The sequence below is a fragment of the Eriocheir sinensis genome, chromosome 4 (assembly GCF_024679095.1).
Source record: "Eriocheir sinensis breed Jianghai 21 chromosome 4, ASM2467909v1, whole genome shotgun sequence".
Classification (NCBI taxonomy): domain Eukaryota; kingdom Metazoa; phylum Arthropoda; class Malacostraca; order Decapoda; family Varunidae; genus Eriocheir; species Eriocheir sinensis.
Window position 1 is genome coordinate 17,626,271 of NC_066512.1, and position 26,874 is coordinate 17,653,144.

The 26,874-nt window shown below is 45.6% G+C and overlaps 1 protein-coding gene across 21 annotated transcripts in view; it reads right to left on the reverse strand.

Annotated features, from left to right (window-relative positions):
- Positions 1 to 26,874, reverse strand: part of LOC127009108 (MAP/microtubule affinity-regulating kinase 3-like) — a 110,709-nt gene that overhangs the window by 15,619 nt on the left and 68,216 nt on the right. For 16 of the 21 annotated variants that reach the window (XR_007761691.1, XM_050881908.1, XM_050881922.1 and 13 more), the window contains 10 exons: positions 21,404 to 21,595; positions 9,442 to 9,495; positions 9,022 to 9,084; positions 8,626 to 8,748; positions 7,041 to 7,233; positions 6,667 to 6,887; positions 6,028 to 6,240; positions 5,523 to 5,712; positions 3,562 to 3,780; positions 1,829 to 2,003 (listed from right to left, as the gene is read on the reverse strand). Coding sequence is in view for 20 of the 21 variants with exons in the window: in XM_050881908.1 (XP_050737865.1) it covers positions 1,829 to 2,003; positions 3,562 to 3,780; positions 5,523 to 5,712; positions 6,028 to 6,240; positions 6,667 to 6,887; positions 7,041 to 7,233; positions 8,626 to 8,748; positions 9,022 to 9,084; positions 9,442 to 9,495; positions 21,404 to 21,595 (1,643 nt within the window). In the remaining variant the exon portion in view is untranslated. Of the gene's footprint in view, positions 1 to 589; positions 647 to 1,828; positions 2,004 to 3,561; positions 3,781 to 5,522; positions 5,713 to 6,027; positions 6,241 to 6,666; positions 6,888 to 7,040; positions 7,234 to 8,625; positions 8,749 to 9,021; positions 9,085 to 9,441; positions 9,496 to 10,564; positions 10,604 to 21,403; positions 21,596 to 26,874 lie in introns of those variants that run through there. The other 5 variants (XM_050881952.1, XM_050881923.1, XM_050881901.1 and 2 more) reach the window with 5 other exon arrangements.

The window sequence follows — 26,874 nt, forward strand, 5'->3', positions numbered from 1 at the left end:
GTTCTGGGCAACAAGATCTAGTAGTGGAGGCGAGCGAGTCTGTACATTCATCAGTTTATGGCAGAAAATTACTGACAAGTGCATACTCACTTTTCTTGTGTAAAGATCTTTGGCAAGATTGTGAATCCCATTGGGGGCAGTTTTGCACAAAGCAATTGTCAGGGATTAACTATTAACATTCACATAAGAAACATGGTCATTGGTTGTCAAAATATCCTCCACTACCTTGTTGGGTCACAGTTGTGATAGTGTGTAACCAGCCAATATTATTATTATTATGGGGCTCAGCTTCTGACTTGCATCATTACCATTTTCCTGAGGCACAAAAGGAAAATGACTTCAAGAAGTGTTAGCCAAGGTTCAAAATGGTTGGCAGGCAACATTTTTAGCTTAACCTCAAGTTGCACCCTTGGTGAGTGACATGGCTAGCATAGATCAGCCAACATATTCAAACTTCCCAAGGATGAGCTCATTTGTATAATTCAAATTATACAAAGGCAGTTAGCTGAGGTTGTCCTAAAGATGGAGAGTCTGCACCATGGGAGGGGAGGGGTCAGGGGAGGGGGGGGGGGGCTTAAACTGTACTCACTCCTGAACTGTGTGGACTATGGCTTCATTACACACGTTACTCTCTCCCTGTGAGCCCCTAAAGGCATAAGGAATTATTGAAATTTTCTTCACCAATTCAGCTTTACCTTATGGACTATATGCATTTGTAAATATGGAAATTTTCAGAAGTCTTATCAATGACTCCTCCAAAGAATATCTAAGAAAATGTGAATTAAATAGAGTAGATGGTCAAGATATTGTGGCATCTAAAAAGCTGTGGTATTACAATGTCATTCAGATACAAAGTGTATATCTAAATGCATTGATATAAAAATGTGACCAGAAAGTGAGGTGCCAATCAAATAATTAAATAATGCAGAATAATTTTGCTGTGAGTTTAAAACCTGGTCAAAAGTGAGGACTGCCTATTATGAATGGCAAAAACTTCAAAAAATTGTTCAATGCTGTCACCTGTGAAAATTTCTGACTTTTGGCCTATATGTTTGCATATTAAAAAAACTGTCAGAAGTCACAATAAGCACAAGTAGTTCGCAAAATATGTCTTATGTATTTAACTAGCTTCTACATAAAAATAGTCAGTATGTCATTAGTACTTTATGAAATGACATGATATGTGAAATTTATATTATCTGAAATATATAATATAGTGTTTTAAATTTGCCATATTGCTGTTGGCTTGTCATCAAAATATAAATGACTTTTCTCTCTAAGCAGATACATTAATATAACCAATCAAGGAGTAATTACATCTCTTGAAGTACATGCAACACTTGCTGCAAGGTAAAGAAAGGGTCCCAAAGCAAAGGCAATCAGTGAGAAGCTGGTGAGTGTGAGTTTCTTTTTCACAAAAGCTTTATACTCCTTGTTGTTCCCCCTAAACACCACAGAAAGAATTTCACAACTGACAGCAGGCTGGCATAGCAAGACAGGTACAGTCTCAAGCTGGTCATTTCTCATGTTGAAGGCAATGGTGCTGAGGATATCAAGTATCCCCACTAAAGACCAGGACAGAGTAACATTCAAAACTTATATATCATAGTGAGTCCCATCTAAATTATTTGTTGCACTATGCTTCAAAGGTGAATAATTTTGTGGAATGATACAGCACTTCGTAAACTTTGACAGTTTGAAAAACACAATAAACAAATCAAACAATTAAATGATTCTGTTCTCCATTAGAAAAAGCCAATATAAAACTTTAATATATTTAATGGGACACACCACAAGGAACAATCTTTCAAAGTCCTATTATATATACCTGGCAGAATCTGGAACATTCGTGATATTCGTCTTTTCCGTTGACGATGCTTTACTGGGATCATAGGTGATTGTTGAGCGTCTGCCTGAGCCACCCATTCTTGTGGTTATGGTGTTGCTCTTCTGGGCAGTACGGGACTTCCCAACACCAGGACTCGTTGCTGCACCTGCTCCTCCTGAAAACATCCATACATTGGAGCTCACAATATCAGGACTTTCACTTGAATTTGAAGGGCATTTCTTGTAATTTGGGATATGATACTTTCATTTGTGTTAAACTAATACAATGCTTCTACAATGAAAATGGGAATACAAACTTGGAGTAATGATAAAGCTCCATGGGCTACACAAGAATATGGATGAGGGATAATGCTTTTCATGTAAGTAAATGACAAATCCACTGTGAAATAAACCCTTGAACTTGAGCAACAATGTCCTGCCACAGTAACTTGGCCACTAACATTTTCCAAGTCCATAAAAAAAGCAAACCATTTAATAAAATTTATTGGAATACTTGCCTCTTCATCACTCAAGTCTATATATCATATATATAATATATATATATATATATATATATATATATATATATATATATATATATATATATATATATATATATATATATATATATATATATATATATATATATATATATATATATATATATATATATATATATATATATATATATATATATATATATATATATATATATATATATATATATATATATATATATATATATATATATATATATATATATATATATATATATATATATATATATATATATATATATATATATATATATATCTATATATCTATATATATCAGACACACACACACACACACATATATATATATATATATATATATATATATATATATATATATATATATATATATATATATATATATATATATATATATATATATATTTATTTATTTACCACAATTCTATGAAAACACATACCAAAGGTATCAGTTTGCCTCTTCACATCACTATTTTGCAACAAAATTAAACAAGAGACCTCTGAAAATAGTTCATTAACCCTTAAAGTGCGGGTGTTGACAATAGTCGACAGCTGGTGCCTGGGCTCAAACTGCGGGTGTCGACAGTGGTTGCAAGACATTTTTTGACATAGCACACTGTCAAATTTAATTTGTTTATGCTGAAGGAGTAAGCATGTTGTTTTCTTTCAAACAATACCCAGCCATGCACTCTTGACTAATTATTGGTCAGTGTACGCTTTGTGTAAGCTTTGAGAAGATGTCCGCTAGACATCCCACCTCTTCTCACCTTCCAGTGAGTTTCATCCACAAGATGGGGGCCCTTTGACCTCAACACCCATCAAGGGCATCAAGAAGGCCCGGAAGTTAATTTTTTTGGGGGTGTGGTTCGCATAAACTGTATAAATGTTATGCTTTTTGTTACGAAATCATAGAAGGGGTCCACTAGGGGTGGAAAACTGTCTATATAAATATTTTCTCAGTTATCCTACTTCAATATTCCATACTCGCTCTACCAAAGGTCATATAGTCTTCAACTTAATGTCAAAAAACAGTTAAGGGTATGTACTTTACAATGATAATTCATTAAGTTACACAAATTAAGTAGGAGTGAAGGTATAAAAGGTTGAAGTGAGGTATGTTTTTGCCTGAATATGCCCGCGTGGGAGGACAGGCACGGCAAAATAAGCCCGCGCTTTAAGGGTTAACGATAATATAACTTACCTCCAGTCTTGCTGGGTGCCCCTGAAGGATCAAGGGCAGTAATATTTTGGTTCTTGAGGGCTGATGAGCGAGAACTAGAGGTAGTGGAAACCCCTCCCTGGGCCAGCCTGGCAGTGTTCTCCCTGATGGTTGCAGAATCAACGGTGTTCTGCCGCCGGAAGTTGTTGGTTCCTGCATGGTTCTGTGCATTAGTTGACACAGGAGTTGTTCCTCCACCACCTGTTAAGTTATGAATCATAAATAAAATTCTGTATTTCATGACTGTTAAACAGATTTCCTTTATTACTACTAGTTTTACACTAGTGTAGCATTTCTTGGTCATTAGACTATACTAATGATCATAAATTATTTACTCTCTCAGAGAAAGTTCATGAGAGCTTAATATCTGATACCGTATAGTTAAAACAGCGGACATCTTGGGCTCTGGTGATGGCATTTAAGCAAGCAGCAACGTTTTGAGTGGTATATACCATAACCAAGCATATGATCAACAAAAAAGAAATATTATATTAACAGTGCATTTCTTAGCAACTTTCATAAAGGTTTAACCAATCTCTTATAAAATGAACAGTAATATATATATTACTCTTTCTTACATGGAAGTGAATAAAATATAAATATGATTAATGATCAGACTTTTTTGATGAAGTTGTAATGAAAGATGCACTGTTCCACCATCATAGTTGTGATAAATCATAAATTTTCTGCTCAATAAGGTAATGTTAATGCTAGCAATCAGCCATAATTGTCTTGCATGTTGTGCTGGCAGCCTTAACAAAACGTGTTAATAAATTGCCCAGTTCCAAAAATAAGGAAAGCAGGGATAAAAGCAAGCAAGGAAGAAGCTGGCCCTCAACAGCTTTTACAACCTTGATGCTGCATTCACTCTACGTCAGTTACTTTAGGTGGGAAGTAATTGTCGAAACATTTACATTTCACTAAGTTGACCTGCACACTGGAGGGTGTCACATTAGACTGGGAGAAAAAAATTGAAGATATATAGGGAGAATGCTACTTACTTTTTGTAATTTGTACTTCCTTAGATGGGGGGGAATGCTTTTTATAGGGGGGAAAAATCTACACCATTCAAACCAATCATATTCAGTTCAGTTAATCATTGTTCTAATGGAGAAACTTGAATTAGGGCAATGTTTGAAGATGCCATAGGGTGAGCTAAGTGCCACACTTTCAATAAGAATATTTCTGGCATCTTCATACTATGAATCATAAAGTTAGGGCCATTCATTTAGAATGAATAAAATTCAACATTATTTCCTTGATAAAGAAAACATTGCATTGGTTACGGTGCGGCAGCAGCATTAAATGTGTCTTAGAGGGAGACATTTTTATCAGCTGGTGACATGATTTTCATCACATTTGCCCTCTAACAGAGTCGCCGATGGGCAATAAAAGGGAGATCATTAAAATAATCTCTTATGCATATTGTGCTGGGCATTATACTAGAACCAGTGCCTGTACTTTCTACTGACAAATCTTAAGAAGGGTTACTAGAGAAGGCAGTTAAATTTGTATCTTTCTCCTGATAGTCCTAAGGCTAAGTTATACAATAGTTTCTTTGGACTCATATCTGTGCTTTCCTTTCTTTTCAATTATTAAATAATTACTCATATAATGGTGGCAATAGAAATCATTGGAGGAGAAAGTAAAGGAGGTGTAAGTTGGAATTAGGTAGATAAGTATAAAAACTGATGATTATTTAGCGAATAAAAAATGCTTTCTTGTGTTAAATAATGCCATGTTAAAGCTGGTGCAAATCAAAATGTGTGGAAGAGAATTCTACAAAAGAAACCAGTGAAAAGTGTAAGGTTATATAACAAAAAGCAAAATATTATGATGAAGGGATTAAAAAGTATTGCAGAATCAAAATGAGGAAACCAAATTAGTGATAGGTGGAGGAAGGCGAGGGTGTGAGCCACTGCGATGCCCGTGTTTCAACTCACGAATAGTCTCCCCACCAGAAGATGCTCTGCGGGAGGAAGGCTTAGAGTTGGTGGCAGAGACTGAACGGTGGACTCCTCGGTGAGAGTGTGAGGGGGACTGGGCGGCTCCACTAGACTCCTGACCTCTGGGCGTTAGGCTTGTGTTGCGCAGTGAGAGGGAACTCCCTGACCTGGAGCCGTCACTCTCAAGCTGAAATACAAACCATGAATTTAATGAAATTTATTCAAGTACTAAACAAAAAAATTAAGTACTACATAAAAAAAATGTGAATTGAAATGCTAAACACCATTACTGGATGATGAAAGTAGACAAGAAGAGAAGAGAGTGGTAGATATTAGTATTAAAGCTGAATGGCAATATATATTAAAGAAAATAATTGATTTATAAATTAGTATCACAGAAAGCTGAGATTTATAATTGTGTCTATAACCATCTTTATTAAGCTCAGATTCCTGACATACAATGAAAATAAACTGACAAAACCATTACAAGAGTGATACCCACATCTGAGGATCTTCGGCCCAGCAGCAGGTAGGTGGCGTACACATCGTCGTACTTCTGACTTTTCAAACTCTCCTCAATCTCTGTCCTTAGGTAACCCATTTCACTCAGGATTTCAATTCTCTTAATGTCACCATAGTCCATATCAGGTTCAACATATGGCTGAAGTTCATCATCTTCATAGCCAATATTCATCCATCTGTCTTTCATTATTGTCTGAAAGATAAAAACAATTTCAAGATCACGACAGTAAATAATCATTCAAGTGATTCAAAACAATCATGATTAAAGGATTATCATACATATATTACAAATGAGCCATCATGTTTTGTCATTCATGAAACCTTTCCACTCATAAAAATATATTTCTACACACTCTCCAAAGTTTCTTCATCCCAAATGAATCAAGCTACATAAATATTTCAATTTCAGTGCAAGAGATATTTAATGCTGACTACTGAAATATATCCATAAACTGAAATACATTTAAATTACCCTCTTACTCTTAATCTCCTGAATAATTAAGAGATCTAATAAAGAAAAGAAAAGATTACAATGAAAAAGATTAACTTACACAAAACAAGTGAAAAAAAAATTCTAATGCAAGAAAACGAACCCCTGGACAAGCACTGTGTGACTCACCTCTAATGATGCCCTCCGTGCTGGGTTGAGCACCAGGAACTTCTTGAGCAGGTTTTCACAGTCAGTAGACATGTAGAAAGGTATACGATACTTCCCTCTTAGTACCCGTTCTCTCAATTCTTTTAAGTTAGACCCATCAAAGGGTAGTGAACCAGACACAAGGGTGTACAAAATCACACCCAATGACCAGACATCTACCTCTGGACCATCATACTTCTTGCCTAAAACATGAATAAAAAGAGTATATCAATATAAAAGAACTGGAAAATAGAGTAAGCTCTTTCAAAAGTATTCATACAATAAATGTGACAGAGACAGGCAATGGCAGCACACAGTCCTTTTATGTCTTTCATCACAACAGCTGAAGAACCCACCTTGAAATAGCTCAGGTGCTGCATAAGGAGGACTACCACAGAATGTGTCCAATTTGTTCCCTGGTGTAAACTCATTACTAAACCCAAAGTCTGCTATTTTGATGACCATTTCAGAATCTAAGAGTAAATTTTCTGCTTTTAAATCTCTGTGAATTATCTTCTTTTGATGACAGTACTGAACAGCTGAGACAATCTGAAAACCAAAAGTTGTCATGTCATTCAGGCTAATGATTTCTCACATAAAATAAGTGTAAGTTATGACTTCACATCACACCGAATAGCTTTCTTCCATGAAAATGAGTGAGCGCAAACATACACGCATGCACACACACGTATGCATGCACACGCACACACACACACACACAAAATAGCCAGAGCACATGAACAAGATCACTGGAGAAACATAGCAACTGATATTCTGCTTGAATGTGATCTTCACCTCATGAATGAAGAAATGCTAAATTAATTGTACAGATATTTTGTTGAAAATAGATTACTTAAAATCAAAGAATGAATATAGAAAAAAATCATTGTGATCTGTTGATAATGTTAACCCGATAGCAGCGGGGATCATGTTTCTTAATGGTCCCTCTAAGCGAGAAAAATGAGAAAAAATCACCCCTCACACAAACCATTTCATAATATATATCAAAGCATTTATGATCAGATTATGTATCACCTATTTTTTGGGGTTTATATCATGGCACAAATTTGGCCCGTTGCTGCAACACGGTAAAGCCACAAATTTGGCCTGTCGCTGCTACCGGGTTAAGAGCAGGTTGAGGAGAGTCTACAGGTGACAGCAAGCAATGAAGAGCAGAGGGATGAAAGCCAGTAGGAGCAAAACATAATACATTTGAGTGAATGAGGGAGGACACCAGATGTGAAGATGTAAGAAGTAAGAGTTGGTAAAGTCATATGAGTTTAAATACTTGGGGTTCCAAGTAGCAGGGAGTGTGGAGGAGAGGTGAAGAAGAGGGTCCAGGCAAGGTGTATTAGGTGGAGAAGGGTCTCAGGAGTGAATTGCGAAAGAAGAATACCAGCTAGAGTGAGAAGGAAGGTTTCATACAAGATAATAGAGATCAGAAATGTAACAGAAGTAGCACTGACAAAACAACAGGGGGGGGGGAGTTGAAGATGCTAAGATTTATGTTGGGAGTGATCAGGATAAGAAATATTATAGAGGGACAGCCAAGGCTAGACAGCTGAGACAAAGAGAGTACAAACTGATATGAAAATGTGCAGAGGAGAGATGCTGGGTATACCATGAGAATGATGCTGAAGATGGGAGTTCAAAAGGCAAGAGGAAGAGAGTTAGGCCAAAGAGGTGGTTTATGGGTGTAGTGAGGAAGGACGCAAGCAATTGGCATGACAGGAAGATACATAGGGCTGGAAAAGATTGAAACAAATGATCCATCCTGGTGACCCAAACTGGAAAAGGTGAAAAGCTAAGTTCATTTTAACTGCAGAGGACAAAATTAAATAGCAATATAATTTAATGGTGCAATGCTGTGTTATAACAGCAAAAATATATATAAAAAATGGAAAATAAAACCCTTTCCTGTGTATTGTGAATGATGCTCACCTGTCTAAACTTTGCCCTGGCTTCTTTCTCCTTCATCCTACCATGGAAGACCAAATAGTCAAACACCTCCCCTCCACTTGCATACTCCATTACCAGGTACAGGGTCTTTTCTGTTTCTATTACCTGAGGAAAAGAGCAGCATATTATTAAAAATGTTACCATAATCTAACATTAACTTTGTGAGTGCAGTCCAGTATGTTAATTCAAGCACTAATAATTATTTTTTGTTTAATGCATTTTTTTGACTTGATACTTTTATTTGTTTTATTACTTTACAGTCATCTGGTCTCTACCACTGTCAATATTCATTCCACAGATTATCAGCATGGTTATCCATCTTCTAGAATGTCTCCACTTGCCACCATAATCGAGAAAAAAATTATAAATACAACTTACTTGGAAGAGTTTGACAATGTTTGGATGATCAAGAATTTTCATGATTCGCACTTCTCGAAATAGCTGTAGAAAAGCAGAATACTGATTAGAATGGCAAAAGTTCATGGATTATCAAAACAATATCTACAAATGTACGTAATTAGTGAGTACTATGACCTACTTAAGGGTTTGGCAGTCAAAATACTAAAAACATCAGATTAAGTACAAAGAAAGCTCCTGCAGTCGACATTAACCTATTTCCTCCTACATAAGACAACTACCCTCTTTTCTTTATCTGACTGAATGTATTTCACAAGAGTATAAATTAAAAAAAAAAGATATTAGCTCTGTCATCATTTTCTTACCAACTGTAATAGAGTAACAGATTAACAGAATACAATACAGAAACTCGTATGAAGACACCTTTTTACAACTACTTACTTTTTGTAATGACCCAGGATTTAGTTGTGTCTTGTCTATAATTTTGATGGCCACCTGAAGAGAAAATAAAGATATATTAGAAAACTAGAGCTGTCATCGAGTCTGTTAAAATAAAAGATGAATGTGATATATATATATATATATATATATATATATATATATATATATATATATATATATATATATATATATATATATATATATATATATATATATATATATATATATATATATATATATATATATATATATATATATATATATATATATATATATATATATATATATATATATATATATATATATATATATATATATATATATATATATATATATATATACACTGTGATTTGAGATCAAACAAAAGCATCATTTGATGCTTCTGACAAAATACTGGAGTTATGGAACCATGACTGCAAAATTAGAATAAAAAGATCACGTATTTATTTTTATTTATTTTGTTTTCAATGGTAGAATGACGACTGTGATCATATTACGAACAAGCCAACCCGGCTCCCCACACGGCAACCACCACTGCTCAGGTGACAGCACACCCGCCCCCCGGCCCTGCTTCCCTTACTGCCGCCTCGCTGCACTCCTCTCAAGCACACCCAACCCAGTGCTGCCCATTAATTTATATGTATCAAGAGTTACACGTGAAACTCAACGCTCCCGGCGCAAGCGCGAGCGCACGTGTGTGTGTGTTCAGAAGCGTGCAAACGTAACAATGTGAGACTGTCTTAACAAATATCATCACTTTTATACAAAGTACATGTTTACACAAGTTGTGATCCGCGTGCTGGCGGAATAATGTAATAATGTTGATAAACCTTGATAAACCGAACCACACCAAACCACCCCGCAACAATAGGAACACGAATATTTCCCTCTGGTCGATGAAATGTAAGTCATGCAAAGGTGGAGGGGTGAAGGTGAGGGTGCTCCAATAGTAGCGGTGATCTCCCTGGCTCTAGGCGCCGGGTGGGGACGCCTGCCTTTAAGTGACGTCATGCGTGCCAGTGAGCAGAGCGGGCGTGACGCAAGGGCCAAAGCTTGATTGTGCGGAGAGCACAGCCGCAGCCTTCACAAGTGGTCCCCACTGCCTGCAGTCAGTCACTGTTACCTTCCCTATTGTGGGTAGTTGCATTATATTATACGGTGCCACCGCCCCAAAATGCTTCCGTTTTCCGCCGCTCGTGAGATGGGACTGTTGCTGCTGTTCAACCCCACACTGAGGAACAATGGCTCACTGTTAAGTCTCCATAATGCTACCTCAGGTTCTCCTCTGGCTGGTAATAACCGAGGCTTTTGTTCCGCCGTCCTCACCCCAGCCCCACCCGCAGAAAGTTTATCACCCACGCTCGGCGATATGAAGCGCTAAGGTTCGTGAGGAAGGGAGCGAGAAACAAAACGTTGGGCGCCGCCACAAGGACGCTACCGTCACGCCGCGCCATAACACCTGAAGGGGCGTGTGCCGCGGCGCTACGATTACCTACATGACGTCACCTCCCAGCGCGGGTACAGCGTGGCGTCACCTCCCAACGTGGGTGTAACATGGCGTCAACTCATGAGCCTTGGCACTCACTCGTTACGTGAATACAGGAAGATGATGCTGAAGAGAAGTTTCCTGCTGTGACGAACATTTTGAGGAGAAACTCTCTCTCTCTCTCTCTCTCTCTCTCTCTCTCTCTCTCTCTCTCTCTCTCTCTCTCTCTCTCTCTCTCTCTCTCTCTCTCTCTCTCTCTCTCAGAATTTCCGGAAGGACCTACCTATCCACACGTTCTTCAGATTCCACTCCCCTGACGACCTCCTTCACCTCTATCTCTTCTTTCCTCCTTCATCTCCTCCGACTGTTAACTCCACCTCCTATGTTTCCTCCCCTCCACCTCCTCCACCACCGTGTCGTAGTGTCAGAAGCGATTGGGAAAGTTACTCCGGGAACTGAGAAAATGGCGCAAGAGATTTGGATTTTTCTGTCCTTTTTTAATCACTTTTTGAGTCGAGGATTACGCAAGCGGTGTGGGACGTGAAAGGTTTGAGGCCATAATTCAAATCAGCGTGTGACTCATTCTTCCGGTGTTGAGGGAAAGTATATTTAAACAGCTTCTGACCAACATTCATCACTTTGTATTTTAAGTCTCTAGAGGTGTAACTAAATAAGAAGTCGACGAGAATAAAATAAAAAATAAAAAAGCTTTCCATAACTCTCTCTCTCTCTCTCTCTCTCTCTCTCTCTCTCTCTCTCTCTCTCTCTCTCTCTCGTTATTGTCTACACTTCCTTGCATGGCTTTTCCGCCCACACTTCACTATCACCTCCCTCTCGTTCCCCGTCTATCTGTTACCCAACAAATACCTCTTCGTTTAGTCATACGAGTAACTGTACATGCCGCCCCGCCCAGCATGGTGGTGATAAGGTCGTGTTTTGTGTTCATGGCTGGCTGACTAATGAAAATATCTAGGAGGCTGTTGCAGATGAAGAACGTGAACTTTGGCGCATCTTCAAACGTACGAACCAAGTCGCTATACGTCCTGCCCCTACTCATCTGCAACTTCCAAAGCGGGCTTAATAACGACCTGTACAGTCAAGTCGCTATGTTCTGACACCTATTCGTATGCGACTTCTGTAATATCTGGGTGACTCCGTAATTTCGAGGAAAGCGACGGATCCACACGGGGCCGCGGGCGAACAGCGTGCAATCGTGATCGAGCGTGAAGCGACTCCAGGCAGACTAAACCAACTACAGCGAGATTCTGGCCGCCCGCAGGGATGGCCGAGTACGGTGAGGCTGCAGTCGCGTGACACAGCTGCCCCTTGTCTGAGGGCTTTCTTCTCTCGCGAGCAATTTCAATAAACACTGGGGCGAGAAAGGTAATAAACCCTCTCAGGACTATCATGGTGGACCACATTGTAGTATCTAGGGAGCACCACTCTACACGGGACGGAATAAGGGGCTGCGGGGCTGCACTCATGGTGGAACATTGGCGGGGGACGACAGTGGGTGCCACATCGGTGACAGAGCGGCTAGTGAAGGCGATGACGAAACGGGCCTAAGATTGATAAGACTTCCTTTCCATCACGAACCATGATCAACTTGTTGACGAGTCACTGCCCTGCGGCATCCAGGTGGACAGGGGGAGCGACTCCGAGCGCGGCCCTCACGGTGACGCAAGTGTACAGTGCCACCCACAGGCTGACTGAGATGACCTTTTTGGTTCTCGCAAGTCCTCAATTATTTGGCGGGGCGCAGTGCACTTCAGCAAACTATGGCTCCTAAAATATCACGGACCCGCCCTCATTTTTCTTGGAAGAGGGATTACGGCCGAACCAGACATCAGGGCACTAGACAAACACTGTAGAACGATCATCTCCTCCCTGCAATCTTCCCTTTTCCTCTGCAGTTAAATATATTTTTTAAAGTATATATCAAATTTTTATATACGTACATGCCGCAAGTGCCAGTTATGTATTTCAGTCGGTTGGAACATACCCCTTTCCCTTCTCTCACGAATGCCTTTCTTCTATGTAACTTGTCGTGCAAACAAGCGATCCGTTCATGCAAAGACCGCTGCTTTTAGGCAACCCAATAAACGGTTTCCGAGACTATTCCCGCTCTGGACGGTAGGTGAGGAGGCCACGTGGGGCGGTCCTCCGCTTCCTCCCCCAACTCCGGCATGAGGCAACCAGGCAGCAGCTGGTTTTTGTGTGAGGTGAGTCAACAATGTAGAAGGAAGAGTTGTGGTGAGAGGTTCACTGGACCGTAACACCATGCAATGTGATGACGAAGCGGCGACGACCACGATACGGGAAGCATGAGGCAGGGGCAATCAAGCTGAAGAAAGAACCCTCCTCCGAGAACTGCTAACTATTCAGATCGCCTCCTGTCCATTCTTCAGTCAGTGGTTACTTTACTTACTTATGCTTACGAGTCGACCTTAGCACACGTGACCACTGACTGGCAGTATTGGTTAGGGTGTGAAGGGGGAGCTGGTAAGCGGCGGAAGATGGTTATTACATGTGGCCCCACCGATGGTGGGCTCCCAAGGGCCGAGGTATACAGACCCCGACAACGCGCGCGCGCGAGCACACACACACACACACACACACACACACACACACACATACGATTAAGAACAAAACTGAGCGGTACAGGAAGTGTATTAAGTAATAAAACACCGAATAACAAAAATAATACTCATTTCATTATTTCGTCTGTCATAACGAGGCAAATTACATAGATGTGGCAGCCTCCTTCCGTCACCTTTCCCGGCAACCGTTGCTGCTGCCTGCGTCGTGCCCCTCCTGTTAAGTGTTCTTGAGGTCCGGGGAGCACGACGGGAAGGCGAGAGAGGGACAGGTGGGTGTGGGTTGAAAGAGAGAGAAAGGGAAGGATGGGGAAGGGACGAAGAAGAGGGGAAGGAAGAGGGGACAGGACGGGAGGGGAAAGGAAGAGGAGGGGAGAGGAGGAAACGGACAAGTGGGAAGAGAAAGAAAATATGATGCAGCGGAAGAAAGGCATTCGGGAGGGAAGGGAAAGGGGTGTATACGGACTGACAAACATAACTGGCACTTCCGTCTACCGGTGATAACGACCAACAGACAGGGAAAAAGAAGCGTCCTCTCCCACTCTTTCTCCCACATCACGTTGGGCGGCAGCAGCGAGGGCACAGACGGGGAGAAGAGGGGAGGCCGGTGCTACATAAACTAAAGAGGTACTCCACGAGCCATCTCCTTCCCTTCCGCCACAACCATAACCCCCACGCCTCTTTAAACTCCTCTTTAGAAGGCGCACTCAGGCCAAAACTTCCCGAAATCCCTGCCACTAACTCCCAAACCTGCACCGAGAAGAGGCCGCGGCAGGGAAGAGGAGGAAAGAGGGAAAGAGGAGACCGACAACAGGGCAGGATCAAGAGCCGGGCTACAACAAGGAATCTGAGGTTGGTATTCTCAAACGCATCTGCCACTCACATCAACTACTTCCATAGGCCAAAAAGAATACCAGCGTGTCTATTGACGTTCAGGGTACAGGAGAAGGGTCACGTTACCTGAAGAGTCATATAACTATCCCTGGAAATGCCCCAAAACTCGAGAAAGCTTTGTCAAATATGCGAGGTTAGGCGCCTAAATGTTTAAGAAAATGCCTGGCCCTCCCGACTCCCTCCGCGGCTTCACCTGCGACGCACCTTCGTAAACTTTCACCGGCGCGCCACGCTGATCCGTTAATTGGAGGGAGTGCCCGCTAATACGAGGAGCGACGGCACACCCACGTAATCTGAATCCTGCACGTATATATACAGGTGCACAGGGGAACCACGCCCACGGAAATCCCATCCCAGCCCAGCCTAACGTTGGGTTTAATAGTTTTTGTATTCACCACGCCTAACCTTGGATCTCCTCCCATCCCCGACCCTCACCAATACTTCCTGCACATCCACCACACTCGACAGCCGCTGACAAGAGCTTTCGTGTAAGCCATGTCTCGAAAGATCTTAATGCTATACCTCTTCCTCCTCCTCCTTGCCCCGCCACGTCTGCCCTGCCAGTCTTTGTCTGCATAGGGGCAAGGAACACACTCCACCCAACCCCCATTTACACCTTGCTGCTGTTCCTCACAATCCTTTTGAGCATTCTCTTTTTCCCTTTCCTTCCCGAAACACACACACACACACACACACACACACACACACACACACACACACACTTCTCTCTCTCTCTCTCTCTCTCTCTCTCTCTCTCTCTCTCTCTCTCTCTCTCTCTCTCTCTCTCTCTCTCTCTCTCTCTCTTTCACATACACGCACATTAAATTCAACCAACAGGAAAACCATTAATTGTCATCGAATGAAAAAAAAAAATGTTGGAATGACGCCAGAAGGCTTTGTTTTACGTGATTCCAAGGCGACATCCACATGCAGCCTCCTGGCGACGCGTGTGGCGATGTTCAAGTGAAGAAAATGAGTTAAAAAGATGCAAAATGCGCCGGGTAGATGAGAGAAGACGGGCGCGCAAACCCTGGGGGAAGGTGCCAAGGTGATGCAAGCGGACCCGCAGGGCACATCAACACAGTTTACAACAGCACCCACTCTCTTTATGGCGACACCTGTCCTCCCCTCAGCCACACCTGTCACGCGGCCGCCACCACACCTGACGCCTCCCCACCCCGCCTGGCTCCTCCACACCTGAGCAAGAGGGGAGGAGGTTGAGGAGAAGGAAGACGTACAGGGTCCCGAGGAGACACTACGTCGCCATCTGTTGCAACAGGCCCCGTTATGTAAACAATAGTGAGAACCGCTCGGCTTCCAGCGGCGGAGTGGCTGCCTCACATCCCTAAACACAGGTGCCTTCACTGTCTCGTCAACCACTCTCTCTGTATTAGGTTTCGTCAGGCTGGTGTCCTCACTGCCCTGTGGCGTTTGCATTTAGTACATCACGCTCAGAAGCTGTGGCGAGGCACGCGGGCCTGTGTAGCATCAGCAGGGTGTCAGATGACTGGCTCCCTGCTTCCCCTTCCACGCCTCGCGAGGTCGTGGCTCCCTTCGCTATGACTCAACGGTGCAGCATTCGCGTTAACATGCCAATGAACCGGGAAGGCCTTCCTCAGCCTGTCATGCCATGCATCTGTCGTACCTCAAATGCAATCTTACACCACCGGCACTACAATACACTTGTATAGTTAAGTCTCGCGTACAGACGATACAAGTACTGTTGTATAATGTTACGCTGCAGAAAAAGTTAATGAAAACAACAACAAAATCGCATCCCCATTACCAGGCTCCCTGGCTTTCCGCGATCTCGAATTCTCGTTGATGCACCGGCCAAGGCCTCCCCCTTGTTTTCCACTTCATAATTATGGTGGACACGTCCCATGGTGTAATCTAGGGCTCTAAGCCATTCGTAAACTATTAGTCTTACTTTCCCGTGCATCTTCCCTCAACCATCTTTCGCCACTTGTCACATGTGACACTTATAACTGTATGAAGTGTTCCCTTTGTCGACCACAAGCCCGTCTACTCCACCCGACCAGCAGGCCACGAGCTGACAGGTGGCGGTAATTGTTTTGGAGGATTATTCATCCCGTTGACTGTGAACAAGGACCAGGGACGGGGTGAAGGAATGGGCGAGGGATTGGTGAGGGGGAGGGGGAGGCTAAGGACGGGAAGGAACAAATACCGCCGGGAAAAATGTCGTGAGATACATGGAATGAAAAGAAAAACAAAGGCGAAAACGGGGTCAAAGGGAAAGACTGTGGCATTTGTTAAAGCAAAAACGTTTATGAACAGGACGGGATGGAAGTGACTAACGAAAAAAATAATAATAATCCCCATGAACCTCCAGCCATTATTGCCTCCCACCAAGCGGCGCCAAGGGTACCAGACATTGATGATCCGCGACAACCCCAAACCACCTCATATGGTCACCTCGTAAGGCTCCCTCCCTCATACACGACTTCCTCCTCAAGTAACGGCGAGGAAACCAGTCCGGTGGTGAGGGGCGGGAGGCTGCAGGCATTGTTATAATTACGGGGCTAGGAAATGCAGAGCGAAGGGTGTGGAGTAGGACAGGGCGAATTAAAATTTATTATTATTATTATTATTATTATTATTATAGGGTGGACCAGCAATGTACGTGGAGGAAGAGAATGAGAAATATTAGCGGAATTAGTAATGCGACGCAAGTAAAGAGGAAAACTGAAAATTAAACAAGGCGGCAAATTAGGATAAAAACTAAGTGGATGCTAATGAATGATGAATGAATGAAAGACAATGGAGGCCACACATTAGAAGGGAGGTGCATAGCCAAGTAGACCAAACGACGCCATCATACTCCGGCGGTAATGAGACGTTATTGCTGACGACACGTCGAGGGGCAGCATGGGGGGAAGCAAGGCGTGGTCACGTGGCTGGACGGGCAGAGCCACAATAGTGACCGAACCGAGCTCTGGGCGAGGGCAAGTAAGGTAAGGCAAGGTCAGCACAGGCAAGCCTCCAAGTCACTCATCGAGGACCTTAAGTGTGTTTGACGGCAACAAGGTCACTCGAGGAGGAAGAACCGAGCGAGAGCTAAATTTACCACACCTTAAAGTAGATGGATAACATATTGTACTGATGGAGCCGCGAGTCAGAAGGCAGAGCAGCGAGCGACACGGGGATGGCGGGCGGTGAAACACCATATCGGGCACCAAGGCCGGGTGCTGGTGGGCCTCGTGGGCGGAACCTGTCAAACAGCTCTCACTTATTCCAGCTTCTTTCTCCTCGCCTAGGCCCCACATTGCCTCCTGCAAGCCTGGATGAGATTACTGAGCTAATGCTGCGCCCGGCCTCCCCGTAGAAGGCCGGCGCAAGACACGGGAGGCGGGCTGGACGGGTCGCGATGTGATGCTTCCCTTTAACATGGTCATGCCGAGGTGTGTCCCTGCGCCCCATCACATGTCAGGCCCACCTCTCCCCTCACGACCTTCACTCCACTAGCGTCAACACATTAGCGCCCTCATCACACCCCTCCAGCTCATCACATACTACTAGCTACCTTGCCCGTCCCTCCCTGTCGTCCTTCTCTCTCTACGGGAACGTCGGTCATCGCAACCACGTTCCCTCCCATTCATCACCATTGCACTGTCCCATTCAGTCAGCAGTGACCATGGATGTTGGAGATTGAAGGTGTTTAGTTCCTTAAGGTTCCGGTCAAATAAGTGACGCGAGTCTCCCTTTGCACCCTTCGTCCCGCCAGATCGACTGATACTGGGCGCCGTTCGTCATGCGGGGCCAGACTGCAGTCACTGAGCAGCACTCCATGACCCTCGAAGAGTGACTGGGAGGTAAGGAGTCGCGAGTCTCCGACAGATACGAACCAAGAAAGGTCACAGAAATGGGGGAGATAGAGACTGTCATCAGGGGTCTGAACGGGAAGCTAACGTTTGTCCAACATGACATGTGAAGGCATCGAAGCCCCACCTGGATGCAGTCGACACAAACAGAGCATCTGGGGTTCACCCGCCAACACCCGCTCAGGACCAACAGTGCTTAACTTCATTGATCTTAGGGGGGAGTGGTTCTGCCGCCGCGGCAGGCTGTGGCCCAGCCCTGGGGGTGGCCCACCACCACCCCGACCATCGAGCCCTAGTGTGAGGGAGGCGGGAAGGGAGGGGACACGCCCGTTTTCCCGGCAGGACGACGAATGTACTCTGGCTTCCTGTGTCCTGCCACTGGTGTAGTGGACCCCATAAGGCAGAGTTAAAGCAGATGTCTGGAGGAGGGACGGGAGCACAGAGCAAGGAGGCAGGTGCGTGGAGGCCATTTAGGCGTTGGACACATTTGGAGCGGAAAAGCCAAGATGTTACATGAGGACGAGAGTCCCACCGCTGCCCAGCACCGTCTCTGCCGTCACCCAGCCGCCGTGCGCGTTGCAGTAGCCCGCCGCCTCCCCGCCGCTGCTGAGCTACCCGCTGATCCCCGCGTCTGACGTAATACCTCAACCGCCTGCAGTCGGCCTGAATATCCGAGGCACTGCAGCCCAAGGGCACCAAGACAATGGCTACGGTAAATAACCACTTTAAAACAATGGCTGGTGTGGCGCGGCGCTATTTCATGGGTGGAGGAATAACACGCGAGGGAGAGAGGGAGGGGGGGGGGGGTGAAGGTGAAGCTCGTGACCAAACGGAGTGAGGGAAATGGAAAACTGAACAAAGGGAGAAGTTGAAAATAAAAGAAATAAAAGAGAAAGTGATGCAAGGAGAAACTCAGGAGTGAAACGCTGCCAAGAAAGACGTAAGAGAGAGTGAGAGTGGGCAAGATAACAAGACCCCCCCCCCGCCCCCCCATAAAAAAAGAAACTGCAGGTCAGCTGGACGAAGTGATGGGACAAATAACGTACTCGAGAGAGAGAGAGAGAGAGAGAGAGAGATAAAGCAACACACACACACACACACACACACACACACACACACACACACACTGGAGACTTGGAAGTGCGGTGTGATGCGGTGAGGAGCGACGAGGAGGAGAAAAGACAGAAGACGTGGAGAGGAGGGAAGAGACGAGGGGGGGGGGGGGGGGGGCCATATGGGGAACGGAGAGGAGGGGGAAGACTACTACATCGTGTTTATGTCAATACGATGATTATGAACTGAGAATCTGGAACGCCGACTGAGCACACATACAACCCAGAGCCCACGGAGGAAGGGAGGAAGGGGGGTATCTGAATGGGCGTGTTGTGTGTTCAGGTGTGCAGTAGTTTCAATTTTCTTTCTTGTATCTTCCATATTTTCGCACTTTTTTTTTTTACGTTATTCAATTATTTTTCTCCATTACCTTTTTTTTTATTTTTTTTTTTTGGTCTTCATTCCGTTTAAGTTTGTGTGTTCGTGTGTTGGTGTGTTCGTCTCTCTCTCTCTCTCTCTCTCTCTCTCTCTCTCTCTCTCTCTCTCTCTCTCTCTCTCTCTCTCTCTCTCTCTCTAAGGCTTTCTCCTCGTCCAATATTTCCTCCCAGTCTAAGTGCCTTTCCTCTCGATCTTCCATGAAACCTCCTCCCACCTTCTCTCTCTCTCTCTCTCTCTCTCTCTCTCTCTCTCTCTCTGTGTGTGTGTGTGTGTGTGTGTGTGTGTGTGTGTGTGTTTCTCCACTACTAATCATGTCCTTGACCTTCATATTCACCCCTCCCCCCTCACCTGACATGCTACCCCCTCTCCCCCCTCCACTCACTACCCTTTCCGCATCTCTAAAATCGAAGTGCCTCCTCCTCCCCACTAACGTTGTTCTGCGTCCATCCATCTCTCTCTCTCTCTCTCTCTCTCTCTCTCTCTCTCTCTCTCTCTCTCTCTCTCTCTCTCTCTGACACACACACACACACACAGAGCCATCGTGACGGGGCTCTCCAAAAGGTCATGTGGACAGTTACATCAATGTGTGTGTGTGTGTGTGTGTGTGTGTGTGTGTGTGTGTGTGTGTGTGTGTGTGTGTGTGTGTGTGTGTGTGTGTTATTTTGCAACTCACTGGCACACATTTTTTTTAACGAGGATACAAAGGATGACATTACTGCAGATTGAACATGACGAATGAGAATAAGCACCATTTCAACATATAAACACACACACACAACATTATATAAGAACTAAAAATTGCCGCTGCAGCACACTTCCACATGGCCGGCCGGGAAGGAGGTGGAGGGGGAGCAGCGTCGAGGGGGGGGAACAAGAACAGGCGTTTGTACAAGATAAGAGGATTAGATTAGTTGTTGGGTGAGATAAGGCACTGTGCATGTTTATATGTGTGAGTGTGTGTGTGTGTGTGTGTGTGTGTGTGTGTGTGTGTGTGTGTGTGTGTGTGTGTGTGTGTGTGTGTGTGTGTGTGTGTGCGCGCGCGCGTGCGCGCAGAAGAATAAATCTATCGTGGTGCGCCGGACAAGTGATGCAAGCAAGACAATGGGAGGCATAAGGTCATCAGTGAAAGCATCAAAGATCGAAAAAAAACAGGTAAATGACCAAGACTGAGTGAAACCAACCAAGGAATACAAGGGCTGAGAAGACTTGGACAAAATCAATAGAAAATACGGTATGCCTGACAGAAGGATCAAACGGAATGAAAGGACGAAAAAATATACTTGTGGAAAAAAGTGGCAATGTCGAGATAAAAAAAATTGAGAGAGAACTAAGCACATAACGTAAGTAAAGAAGAGTGTGATAGAATGAAAAAAAAAAAAAATATATATATATATATATATATATATATATATATATATATATATATATATATATATATATATATATATATATAGATAGATAGATAGATAGATAGATAGATACACTAAATAAAAAAAAATACTGCAAGATTAAGATAAATCAAGGAAGGAAGGTAGGAGAGCATCAATGAAGGAATACGTAAAGAAAATGAACTGATGATTGAATGAATTAACTGATGAACGAAGGGATCAAGGAAGAACAGGTAACAGGTAACACAGGTGGCGGGTACTCACCTCCTTGCCGGTGGGGACGTGCTTCGCCAGCTTGACCTTGGCGAAGTTGCCCTTGCCGATGGTCTTGAGGAGGCGGTATTTGCCGATCTCCTCCGTGCGGGAGCGGGAGGAAGAGCCCCGCACCGAGGACGACGACGACCCGCTGCCCCCGCCGCCTCCGGAGCTCGACATGCCGCCCACGCCATCCTCGCCCTGGGGGAAGCCAAGAGAGTGTTATAGGACTGAGAATTTGCCTCTTTGCCTGCCTCAATGAATGCAAAATTGAATAAATGACCAACTGCCTGTCTGCTATAAGAATGCCTGCCTCCCTAACTAACGTCCTAAGTTCTTGTCTGCCTACCTGCCTGCATGACTACCTGAGTATTTTGATAACAGTGCCATTTTAATTACTTGGATGATTATTCACAATATGTCTGGGCTGTTTGATTGAATGCTTAATTTACTGATTAATCTACTGACTCACGGACTGGCAACCAAACATACATTCATAGCTTATCTGTAACAAAGACGAAGTTAAACCAGCATTTGTACATATTCCTGATATCTCCCTGAAAGAAAGAGGGCGTTATTCTCTCTCTCTCTCTCTCTCTCTCTCTCTCTCTCTCTCTCTCTCTCTCTCTCTCTCTCTCTCTCTCTCTCTCAATCCGTCTCACACCTTCCCCGGAGCGCGTCTCATCGCCAAGGCTCGGGTGGGCGTGTGAGGAGGGGCCGGTCCTTTGCAACCCTTCAGACCTTGTTTCCAGGCTCTGATTAGGACAACTGAACCCCTTGACAATCACGGTCCTTCGCCTTGCCTCGCCTCGCCTCGCCTCTTCTCGTTAACACTAATAATGGCAAGGGTCACCAATGTCTCGGCGGGAAGGTGGAGGGAAAGCGGCCGCACAAGGGAGGGAGGAACATCGGAGAATAAAAGAATCGTGAAAAAATGTCCTAAGCCGTGACCTCTTTTTTTCTCTCTACCAGAGCGATTTACTTCAACCATTACACACAATATGATTCCACTTAAGTCGTCTCCTTGTCCTCCTCCTCCTCCTCCTCCTTGTCCTCTTCCTCGTCAGACACTACCAATTTCATCGACCCAACCACCACCATGACCACCCTGGCTACCATTCCTACCACCACCACCAGTGACCCTCAACCTCCCCTTCACCCCGGCAGCCACCACCACCGCCAGCCCTTCCTCCTCGTCAACACTATAAGAACGAGGAAACATTGTCTTATTTTTCTCGACGTTTCAATAGGCGGAGGACCAAAATTGCAGCTTTCCTTTTTTTTCCCCCTTGAGAGAGAGAGAGAGAGAGAGAGAGAGAGAGAGAGAGAGAGAGAGAGAGAGAGAGAGAGAGAATGGGTGGGTAGGTATAGCAAGACAGGAGTGGCCAGAGACAAAGCGACAGGATATTTTTTTTTCTCTCTCTTTTCTCTCTTCACGCAAGACAACAAAAGCGCTGTGCTGTGTCCCTGCATCCTCCACAACCTGCCGCCGCCACGGAATGAATCCTCAGCGGGGGACCCTTTATTTACGAACACTAAAACCGACTCCCCGCGCCCAAAACAAAGGAAATGGGTGCCGTCCCCGAACTCCTTACTTTTTAGGGAATGTGAAATTATCCTGAGAGAGAGAGAGAGAGAGAGAGAGAGAGAGAGAGAGAGAGAGAGAGAGAGAGAGAGAGAGAGATACAATGGGTGTACTTCAAGGAGGGTGTCGCCAGGCGCAAAAGACCAGGCGAGGACTCGAAAGAAAAGCCTTTGCACACCATAAAGGGAGGGAGGGAGGGAGGAGAGGAGAGGAGGGGGGGGGGGGTCATGGGTGCTGCGGGGGGGAGATGGAAGCAAGCAACAGATGGAGAAAACTCAGCAGGACACACTTTGGCCTCGACGGTCGCTTAGCTTCCATTATCGATTCCGGGGGTGTTAGTTTGTGCCTCTGGGCGTCCTCTGTTCATAAGGGCCTTAGCTATGGTACTGCAGCTTTGGGGGGGGGGAGGGGGGGCAAGAAAATTACTTGACAGGGGCAGCGTGAGGCGGGCGTGTTTGGGTAGGGGCTAGCGCAGGGAGCCGACAGAGGAGGACGTCTTAGCTATGGTTCTGCAGCAGAGGCGATAACTGACAGGGGCAGCGTGAGGTGGTAAAGAGTGGTGCAGAGAGGCGGTGAAGAAGGTGGTGCCGCCACCATCACCATAGGAGTCAAGCGGCGGCGTGACCTGGTCCTCAACTCTGACCGTTCCCCCAAACTGCTGCTGGTGGAGGAGCGTGTGTCGTGTGGCTGAACGCGACGGTGACGCATGGGGGGCTACCGAGCTATTGGGCTGCCTCCACCGCCAATCATCCCATCACCCGCAAATAGAGCGAGGAACGCCGCCTTTGAGGAGACGCACCGTACACAGCGCCAAGAAGCGGCAGCATTATGGTGGCGGCGTGACGCAAAAGAGTTCGTGAGAGGCGGAGGGCCACGCATTGAGACGCCGCTGCTTTCCTTGTCGCCAACACGTCACATTCTTTACAACGTGAGCTACACCTCCCACCTCCCTCTCCTGTCCCGTCACGCCGTCCCCACCCACCCCCCACCGCACCTGTCGCCCATACCCCGCTGCAGGTTTTGTACACCTGACAAAAACTAGCAGACGCTCCACCTCCCGATAAAAAAGGGAATGTTTAAGCAGCACCAAAGCGGCGGAGTCTGCGGGGATAGAGTGCAGTTTTGGATGACGCGAGCGCTGAGAGCATTGATGCCGGGGAGGCGTGGGGTGGGGGGAAGGCAAACAAAAAAATCTTAAGCACTGATTGGGGCAAGGGAAGGAGGAAGTGTGTGTGTGTGTGTGTGTGTGTGTGTGTGTGTGTGTGTGTGTGTGTGTGTGTGTGTGTGTGTGTGTGTGTGGAGGGGGGGGGGGGTTACTTGCTTTGAGGAACGACCTTGATGGGCGGCAACCGTCAACAACAAACTGGGTCACTGTGTGCATGCGTGTTTGTGTGTGTGTGTGTGTGTGTGTGTGTGTGTGTGTGTGTGTGTGTGTTCAGCACCCAAAAGTGGCGACAAACAACAAGTCTCTAAAGGGCTGCAGAAAACACACATCAAATAAACGACCAATATTGCATCAGTCTGGGCGACACAATGCGGCTCTCAACCAGCTTCTGCGCCGTCATATATTAATAGCGGAGCGTTCCACTTGTTTACGTCGCGCCCCTGTCCCACCGAGCATCCCCTTTACAAGACACTCAGACATTAGCAATTTGTATATTTATTCTTATTGCAACACGGAGGTAGTCATGCCCGGGCAACCCAAACACCACAAGGGCACAAAAGAGGGCACACGCTCGGCCCGCAGGACGCATACAAATGGCCGTGATGGACAGAGAAAACACACAACCGCAACCCGAGACTAAGCGATATAAAGTTGGCCGCGGCGTGCTCCGGGTGATCCCTCTCATCCCGAGGATCACCAAGGATCCCCCCAATATCAAGGCAGAGCTGCGCGGCGACTCCCTCCCTCCCTCAACTGCCTGTCCCTTCCCGCCCCTGTCCCCGACCCCGCCCCGCCATCACTCAGGCACACGACGGACAACATTACTGCGCGCGACGCCCTCTAAAGGCAAGGCTACCACGACCTCTAATGGTGTTGGCGTGTCCTCCATGCCTAAGGGCGCCACGTCACTCCGTCGCTGCCTCGCCATCCACTCCGCCGGCCCGCTGCCTGCCTGTCTGTTTGCCTGCCTGCCTGTCTCACACCTGCTAACAAGGCAGTCTCTCTTCACCCTCCCGTCATGCTGTCCACCCTTCAAGGTCTCTCCCTCCAGGCCGACACTTTGCAGGACGTCACTCACCTCCGCCAGGCATTCACCCAACAGATGAATTAGGCTAATTTCACCCTCTCTTGCTCAAGCCTCACCGCCCTTCTTCCCGCCCTCCCCCCCTTCCTTCCTGTTCTGCCCGACACACACTTCTTATGCAGCGAATTTTCTCTAATGCATATTATCAAGGAGGTAGAAAAAACGGCACCCACCTCCTCGCCCCTCCCCCAACTGGCGCTCGACAAACACCTTAACTCTCTGGATAATGTTGTGGCAAGTGTTTAAGGATATTATTACAGCCTCCCGCGCGGGGCTGGGGAGGAGGGGGGACGAGGGGAAGTTTCGAGGGAGGGAAGGCATATGGAGGGAGGGGAGGGAAGGAGGGGAAGGGTTGGAGGCTTAAGGGGAATGAAGAGAGGTGGCTATGGTTTATGTGAGGCCTTGAGGGTTGAGTGGGGAAGACAGTCACCTCTCTCTCTCTCTCTCTCTCTCTCTCTCTCTCTCTCTCTCTCTCTCTCTCTCTCTCTCTCTCTCCACACACACACACTTAACATGATCACAACCCGTCTCCCCTTCACCCAGTTTTCGCAACAGCAATAATTATTCGCAAGATCCAGACTGTATCAGAGAGAGAGAGAGAGAGAGAGAGAGAGGTGGGAGTGTAACGTAACCCGAGAATGTTTGTGTCACGAGCTGTGGCGGGGTGACTGACACACACACACACACACACACACACACACACTGGGAGACTGGTTCTAACCCCTTAAAACACACTCTTTCCACACACCCACACACACAACTTTAACCCTAATAACACCACTACCCTACTCATTACTCCTCTCCCACCCCATCCCCACCCCGTCCTTTTCTGCCACAGCCACCAGACAACATGGCAACAAAACTGTCATATAGCATCACGTCACACTTCAATTCAACGTTGCCAGATTGTCGTACTCTGCCTCTTATGTTTGCCGATATCCGACCCAATAACTGCTTTCATCACCCAAATAACTGCATTCATATAGGGTTACGTTTAAATGGTTAATTATTGGTTCTTCTTGGCAACAGTTATGGGCCAGAAACAGGTAAATACGCGGCTCTTGAGTATGATAATCTGGCAACGGTGCTTCAGTTCACGCTTCCACTCTCAGGTAAGGCGTCCCTCGACTTCTCTTTCCTGCTAGCACCATCCTCTCACTCCCTCTTCTCTCCCTCCCCCCACCTCTTCACCTGCAGCTGCCCCCCGAGCCCCACAGCTGTCTGGCAACACCTCAACACCTGCCACCTATTTCGAGTGCTGGTGGTGGTATACTTTTAGCGGTGGCGGTGGTGATTGTCGGTGGTATAAAATAGGGAAGTGGTGGGGAGAGGACATGGAGGCGTAGGAAACAATGCTGCGGTGGAGGTATGGTGATGGTGGTAGTGGTGGTGATCGTTGGTCGTGAAATAGGGATGTAGTGGGGAGATGAATGGAGGGTGGAGGAACATTACTGAAGTGGGCGTGGTGGTGATAAACCCAGGAGCTAGGGAGGATGACGGTGATACTGGGGTGGGGAGGGAGGAAACAGCACACAGACAGGATGGTAACACTAGCTGCTGACAGCACAGGGGCGGGCCGTGGGCGTCTGGTTGTAGGAGGCAAAGGAAGCATGTGACGGCCGTAAGCACATGGCCGGGGAACAGTG